General features: G+C 39.4%; 1 protein-coding gene across 3 annotated transcripts; it reads left to right on the top strand.

The window, feature by feature from the left end:
* Window positions 1–606: 606 nt before the first annotated feature.
* Window positions 607–7569, top strand: LOC129840441 (OX-2 membrane glycoprotein-like). 3 transcript variants are annotated; one of them, XM_055908342.1, is made up of 14 exons: window positions 607–1669; window positions 2600–2938; window positions 3598–3903; window positions 4454–4489; window positions 4654–4759; window positions 4855–4920; window positions 5125–5154; window positions 5238–5291; window positions 5434–5451; window positions 5594–5656; window positions 6187–6216; window positions 6345–6407; window positions 6626–6664; window positions 6761–7569. In XM_055908342.1, exons 1-14 carry the CDS (start codon window positions 1618–1620, stop codon window positions 6786–6788), a joined length of 1230 nt encoding a protein of 409 aa, XP_055764317.1. In that variant the 5' UTR covers window positions 607–1617; the 3' UTR covers window positions 6789–7569. The 3 variants fall into 3 exon arrangements, with proteins under 3 accessions (XP_055764317.1, XP_055764318.1, XP_055764319.1); XM_055908343.1 differs by lacking the exon at window positions 5434–5451; XM_055908344.1 differs by lacking the exons at window positions 5434–5451; window positions 5594–5656; window positions 6187–6216; window positions 6345–6407 and having other exon boundaries at window positions 610–1669.
* Window positions 7570–8477: the final 908 nt, after the last annotated feature.

Genomic DNA, 8477 nt, shown 5'->3' on the forward strand with positions numbered 1-8477 from the left:
AAGCTAGACTATAAATCTTCTTAGGGCTAGGGGGCAGTTCCCTGAATTTCCGCCTGACTGATGTGCCCAAAGTAAACTGACTGTTACTCAGGCCCAGAAGCCAGGATATGCATATAATTGGTAGCATTGGATATAAAACACTCTGAAGTTTCTAAAACTTAAAATAATGTCTGAGACTATAACAGAATTAATATGGCAGGCAAAATTCCGACCAAATGTGATTTTTTTCAGCTCCCAGGCTCTTATTATGGAAACCTATTGCTTATATATATATGTCCGTCACCCAAATTGCAATTCCTATGGCTTCCACTCGATGTCAACAGTCTTTATTCAAGGTTTCAGGCTTCTTTTTTGAAAAACGAACAGCTGGATTCAACCAGGGAATGTAGTGACACCTCTTGCACTGAGATGCAGTTCCTTAGACCGTGGCGCCACTCGGAAACATGACCAGACTAATAACTACGGGCAGGACACAGTGGCAGGTAAAGGCTGGCAGACAGGTCCTACTATATGGTCCAACAGGTCTCCAGCAACTGACTATCAGAGGCTGTTGGGGATACCAGCAGGGTATCTGTACTAGGGTCAGAGTTGTCAGAGGAAACAGTCTCTGGGTCTGACACAGTGTGAGACTGGAAGGAGGGAGCGCTCTGGGCTCCATTGACAGGAGCTGGCTTGTCCTCTAGAGCAGGACCAGGTAGTAGCTCTATGACAGCGTAAAGGGCTCTGGCTCTGGCGGAGACTCCCCAACCAGACCAGGCAGGGACCTCCAGACGAGGGGAAACTGAGTCTTAGGGTCAGGAGACAGATCTGCAATAATGGCTTTATATAATACTGGACGCTTACATTTTTTCTGGATTTGGGGACTATGAAAAAAACCCTGGTGGCATGTCTGGTGGGGTAAGAGTGTGTATCAGAGCTGTGTGTAAGTTGACTATGCAAACAATTTTGAATTTTCAACACTTTAATGTTTCTTATAAAACATTGAATGTTAGCTAGAGACTGGTATTCAGGCTAGTCCATTTTCCCCTTGACACATGAATATCTTACATGTCGTTCTCACACACACTTGATTGTGCATGCTGGCTACACCTGTATAATATACAGTACTTACAAATCAAATCTGCTTGCTGTGTAGAGCAGAGTTCAGACGCCACCCTTATCTTTGATTTCACCACGGCTGTAGGGAGAGACTTACTTCACAGCTACATCTTTGAGCACGCAATGGTACTGACACACACAAGGGAAAAACCTTCATATATGTTAAGTTCATCTCACCATTAGATTCCCTTAGCTATGCATGATGACACATAATGTTATTACCTCCAACCTTGTAATGGTGTTTTCCTGATACTGTTCTGTGTTTATTTTCACTTTCACTGGAGGAGGAGCTGTAGAGACTAGCAACTGTCCTTTTCTCTGTGGGAGGAGCTCACAACACAAAGCCACATTCAAAATTGGCCAACAAGGTTGCAGAACAGAGCTTGTTATTTTTGAAACTATCCAATGTACTAAGTTACCATGCCTCACTTGAAAACAGTTCCTAGCTTCAAATAATGCTTTGCCACACATCATTTGCCAGGTCCATCACCTAGCTTCACCAAGCCACACATTGCTGCCATGGCTCATGTTAACAGTTACCTTTCTATTCTGCTGCTATTCCTTCCTGAGGGTGAGTTACATCAGTTTTCATATGAAATACTTGATAAGTCTGTAGGTCTTAAATGTAAGTTAAACAGTATAATACATTTCAGAGTTGCGTTTCATTATGAGATGTAGATAACTACACTAAATATATAGGTGATTATGCATCAGTTGTAACTACAGATAGTCCTTAAAGGAATACTATTAATTCAAAGAAAATTATTATATTTTGAAAATGATTTGAAGCTACGGTGTCTTTTTACTGGTGAATAGCCGGTCCGGTCACCATCAGTGTACAAACATCAGCATCTTCCTGTTCTATACTGTAAAACATGCAACTTAGAAAAAGTCCATGTAGCTTAAATATCCAAGTTTCCTGGACATTTGAATTGGGAGATTTTTGAGCTGACATTGAATACTCAGCTTGAAATACATGTGTCTTATTAACGTATTTCCCAATGTGCCTCTCTGCAAGATGTATTTTACTTTATTTTGGTACATTTACTTGCCAGGGACCAGTTTACAGTTTAAATATATATATTTCAGTAGCTGCCACATGAAGCATTATATCAGCTATAGCAAAAAAGTGGATTTGTTGTCAGGACAGAAAAAAACACTGTCCAGTCAATTAATTTGATAATAACTGAAACTGGAAAGAAGTCAATGGGGACTGTATGTACAACATTAATATACGTGTCTCAAACTTCATAAATATATAACAGCCTACAAATGATTTTATTAGGATCTCTTTTAGCACACCAAGGGCAAGTCTTGTGAGAGTCCTTTGAAATGTACAAACAAACAGAATGGGAATTTAAATGATTGATACAATACTATATATACATTTAAATGTATTTATGCAGTTGTTTAATCCCTTCACAGTGTTCACTGCAGGTTGCTAAAAGGTAGTGCTGTATTAGATGTGTGTACTAAACAGCCTGAAACTGTCTTCATGCAGGGTTCTCTCAGCTGGTGAGAACACAGCATGTTGTCACAGCAACCCTGGGAGAGGATGCTCACCTCAGCTGCAGGCTCATGAAACCCAAAGATGTGCTTCAAGTCACCTGGCAGAAAGTGACACCAGGGGCGACTGAAAACGTGGCCACCTACAACACACGATTTGGACCAGTAGTCAACCCACCTTTTCAGAGGAATGTGGAGTTTGAAGACGAGGGACTGCAGAACTGCTCTATTGTCATCAGAGGAGTGTCAAGAGGAGATGAGTCCTGCTACAAGTGTCTGTTTAACGCCTATCCAGATGGAGCTATCAGTGGCAGGACCTGCCTCCATATTAATGGTAAAATATGATCACTCTAAGGAGGGGATGATTCACTCTAAAATCAAAATTGTATAATGTGGATTCACCTTAACATCAGACAACTTTTGGGCCTCCCGAGTGGCGCAGCGGTCTAAGGCACTGGCTGGCCGGGATGTTCTAGTCCCATCGCGCTCTAGCGACTCCTGTAGCGGGCCAGGCACATGTACGCTGACATGGTCGCCAATTGTACAGTGTTTCCTCTGACACTTTGGTGCGGCTGGCTTCTTGGTCAAGCGAGCATTGGTGTCAAGAAGCAGTGTGGCTTGGCAGGGTCATGTTTCAGAGGACGCATGGCTCTTGACCTTCGCCTCTTCTGTATCCGTACGGGAGTTTCAGCGATGGGACAAGACTGTAACTACCAATTTGATATCATGAAAATTGGGAAGAAAAATGGGTAAAAAAATAAATAAAATACATTAGACTACTTTTGAGGTCTTAAAATAATGTCTTATATCCCTTTAAAACAGGAACAATGGCCTCCAAATGCCTTCAATCCATTGTTCTACCTTGACCTGTGTGTAAATGATTAACCCAGGAACAATTCCCTCAAATTATCATGTATCCATTTGACCTTGATGTACATGAAAACATTATAGTATTTACATTCACTGTGACCTGTGTCTGTTGTTGTCCTATAGAGCTGTATGGACCCTCACTCGTCATCACACAAACCAACAACAGTCACACCACTCTGTCCTGTTCTGCTACGGGACGACCTGCTCCTACAGTAACCTGGGACCACATAGAAAACATCAGTCTAGACAAATCCACCATGGCTGAAGTCACCCATCCCAATGAAACAGTCACTGTCACCATAACTGCTATGGTGGCATCGTCCAATCTACCTGACAAAGACACCAGGGTTAGGTGTGTAGCGTCATCCGGTGGTGCCGTCAAGGACTTTTCCATGGTGATTCCAACTAGGGATCAAGCTTCCTTTGCAGGTGAGAAATGGTTAGGGTTAATACCACCATAACATATTGACATGATCAGGAACATGATGAATTACTGCCTGTGTTCATGATGAAGTACTGCATGTGTTCATGATGGAAGTACTGCCTGTGTTCACAAGGAATTACTTCCTGTGTTCATGATGAAGTACTGCCTGTGTTCATGATGGAAGTACTTCCTGTGTTCACAAGGAATTACTTCCTGTGTTCATGAAGAAGTACTGCCTGTGTTCATGATAGAAGTACTGCCTGTGTTCATGATGAAGTACTGCCTGTGTTCATGATGAAGTACTGCCTGTGTTCATGATGAAGTACTGCCTGTGTTCATGATGAAGTACTGCCTGTGTTCATGATGAAGTACTGCCTGTGTTCATGATGAAGTAGTGCCGGTGTTCATGATGAAGTAGTGCCTGTGTTCATGATGAAGTAGTGCCTGTGTTCATGATGAAGTAGTGCCTGTGTTCATGATGAAGTACTGCCTGTGTTCATGATGAAGTACTGCCTGTGTTCATGATGAAGTACTTCCTGTGTATTTCTGTGCTAGGCCAATCTCAGGTCTCTGATGATGACAGGATCAGTGGTTGTTATTCTAATAATGACAGGTCATAATCAACCTATTGACTGGCTCTTTTACTATTCAACTTTCAGGTGTAGTGCAGAGCCATATTTACATGTATGAGGCTTTGGTGTAGTGTACCTGGGAAGTTGACCTCTGTCTTCTTCTGCCATCTCTCTTATTCACAGGTGCAGTGATTGGTGCAGTGATGGGTTCCGTAATGGGTTCAATGTGTCTCATTGCTGTATTCTGTGTAATATGGCTGCAAAAGAGGAGAAAAGACACCTCATCCAGGTAGAGATACAAACTATTACCTTGAAACTGAACAGTTAGAATTGAATGTGATTTGACTGCCAGTTGTTTACCAGTTGATCTCTAATCTGATGTAGAAAACCCCCAGTTCCTGACCCTGAAATCAGCAGGACTCCCTTAAAGACACCACCAACATCCAAACAGTAAGATGCTCATTCTAGAGAACATTTAAGGGATTATGATGGATACCTATTTGAAAGAAAACATGAAACATGATAATAAACATTTCAGAGAATGTGCTATACAGGTTAAAACACATTCTTCATGATTAAATAATTATAATGAAAGAATAATGAATCAGATGATGTGGTTCTTGTCAGTACATTGTTTATTTTGATTTATTTCAGTGTCACACCAACCTCCGGTCCATCACAAATGTGAGTATCTCTTCCACATTTTTAACAGCTTAACAGATAAATAATAATTATATATTTTTAAACAATACCTTTTGTTTTTTCAGGTCACAGGTCACAGGTCACACCAGCTCAACAATCAAGCGTAGGATGACTAAGAAGTAGGTTTACTTTCATAGTCTCTTAATGTTTCTGTAATCTCTCTCCTTGATCAAGAAACTTGGGAATAATACTTGTAAATGTATTTCTGTGGTGTATGTTTCTTGCCGCTACATTGTCTGTTTTGATCTCTTTCACACCAAGCTCCAGTCCGTCACACATGTGAGTATTTTTACAACTTTATTTGATTATCCCGATAGAAAAGCGTGAAACAGACAATATTGAGAATATTACAAAAGCTTTTAGTATAAATTAACAAAAATCCAAAAATCGGAACATAACAAAAACATTTCTCTTGTTTCAGGATACCATCCCTCATATCGTCAGACAAGTGTAGGATGCAACCAGCTCAGGAGGCTGTAAAGAAGTAGGTTTACACCTTCATTCTCTCACTCTCTGCTGTGGTCTCTCTTCTTGAGGAAGAAGCTCTGAAATTATGTAATGTTGTGGTGGTCATAGAGTAGTCATGGTGACTGCATCATGCACTCAGCTGCATGTTAATATCTGTTCTGCTTTGTTACTCATCATGTCACTAATGTACTATATATTCTCTCAACTTGGGAAAGATGTGTATTTCTGTGATCATAGAGTGGTCATGTTTATTACGTCAGTGTTTACGTCACTGTCTGCAGGGCCGTTTCTAGATTTTTGCCCTTGCTCTTGGCAGCTTAAAAGTTAATGTCCTGCAATTCAACAGTATGTTGAGACCCCGACTGACTTCCGAAAAGATTTATGATACAAACTGTATAGAAAAACATTGTTTTGGTTGGGGGCCCCCTAGTGGCTGCGGGGCCCTAAGCAGCCTTTCGGGTCACTTAAGCCTAGAAACAGCACTGACTGTGTTACCACAGATAATATGGTTCTTATCAATACGTTGACCATGTTCATTTCTTTCAGGACCACACCAATCTCCAGTCCATTCAAAATGTGAGTATTTGTACAACTTTATTTGATCATCCTGGTAGAATGCTTGAAACAGATGATTGTGAATGTTAAAATGGGTTACAATAACCCCAAAATTCAAACATTACTCAAAAATGTACTTTTTGTTTCAGGTTAGACTCTCTCAGCTCCTCAGCCAAGCGTATGCTGCAACAAGCACAAGATGTTGTGAAGAAGTAGGTTTAAGTTCCCTTGTTTTTTGTGTGGGGTTTTATACCGTATTCTCTCATTGAACGAGAAGCTCTGGAATTATGTTTTGAGGTGGTAGTCATGGTGACTGCATACATGCAAATGAGTTGCATTTGTTGCATTGCTGCATTGTTGTTATGTTACTCATGTCACTAATATAGGATACTCCATTCAGTCGATATTTAAATGACCTTCTTTTATACAGATTATCTCCTGCGAGACCAGATGACCTGCAATGTAGAAGGTGAGCTGAAATAATCATAAATAATTACAAAGATGCAGTCAGAAGTATATATTTTTTTAAATAAATATATATCCCATTCTGTTGTATCTATCTTAGGAAACTTTTAGAGGGTTACGAGGACTGAGTAACCACCATACTGCCTTGGACACATCTGTGTGGTTCAGAGACCGTTTCTATCCATAGGCATTGTGGGTACTGAATAGTGGACTGAATGGCTGACACACATAAGCCTGCTGGTTATTGTATATATAAATACAGTATGTAAATATAGTTTGTAGTTGGTTAATGATGAAACATGATAAATCCACACTAGACTTGTTTGTGGTTTTATTCTTCACTTTTTTATAAATCAAATGTTGTATATTATAGTCTACACAATGTCATAATGTAGACTACTTTAATGGTGTGTGTTATGATATTATAACCTACACAATGTAGACTACTTTAATGTTGTGTGTTGTGATATTATAACCTACACAATGTCATAATGTAGACTACTTTCATGGTGTGTGTTATGATATTATAACCTACACAATGTCATAATGTAGACTACTTTAATGTTGTGTGTTGTGATATTATAACCTACACAATGTCATAATGTAGACTACTTTAATGGTGTGTGTTATGATATTATAACCTACATAATGTAGACTACTTTCATGGTGTGTGTTATGATATTATAACCTACATAATGTAGACTACTTTCATGGTGTGTATGTTTTTGTGTGTGTGTGTGTTTTCTTCACTTTTTATAAATCAAATGCTGCAATATTCTCAATGTTGTGATGTCCTTTGTTGTGTGTTTGTTTTCTACTTTTATTAATAAAATGTTCAAACAATACTGTAATGTATGTTGTGACATCGCTTGTTATACAATGTGTCATAAATCTGCTGCTGGCAATGCTTCAAGAGTGAATTGTCTTTGATTCTTCTGCCACTCAAGAGACCAACCAAAAATACAAACAATTGCCACTAGGGGTCACCTAAATATAACTAGAGAGAGATAGTTGAGAAAACGGATTGATACTGTAGTTTTGCAGCGCGCATGCAACTGCGCGCCACCAATGGTACGCTTCATCCACAGTTGACGTGACTGACTCTGACGTCTCTCATAAAGAGGCAGAACGCATCACACCCGGTCTCTTTAGTTTAAGAACTTTTGAAACATGGATTTGATAGTCAATGTACCAGATTGTTTTACACCATACAGAGGACATACGTAATTCTCACTAACTCCCTGCACAGCTCAATGGTTAAGTAGTTGTTATAGCAGAGTTAATTTGTTATAGGTCCCAGTTAAAATAAAACGTTGTGTTATGTTTGATATTTAATAAGGCTAGAAACGTTCATAATAACATTGTCGATATTGAATTATTTTCTAATGGTGATACAAACCTATAGGGTTAGCCTATAGACCCTACATTTATAATAATCAATGTATTTTGGGGGGGAATTGTATAGCCTACTTAGAGAGCAATAGTAATGGTGTCTTTTTGTAGGCACTAACTCTGCCATTGATCATTGGGCAAAGACTTTGGGGAAAATGAATGGAAGTTTTGTAAGGTTTTTTGATAAAGGCTGAAAATAAGGTCTGTGGTAAACACAGGCTTAGGAGATCTGATACGTTTTGTACTATGAGATCATCTTCATCACATAACATAATTTTTTGTGATTTTTGAAGCATTTACGTAAATATAATAAAAACAACACATGAAGGCTTCATAATTCATTAAGGTCATGTTGACTGACTGGTATATACATAAAGGCTTCATGAATCAAAAAGCAGCCATTCGTAAATGTAGCACTTGGAGAT

Source organism: Salvelinus fontinalis, chromosome 41 (assembly GCF_029448725.1).
Source record: "Salvelinus fontinalis isolate EN_2023a chromosome 41, ASM2944872v1, whole genome shotgun sequence".
NCBI classification, from domain to species: Eukaryota; Metazoa; Chordata; class Actinopteri; order Salmoniformes; family Salmonidae; genus Salvelinus; species Salvelinus fontinalis.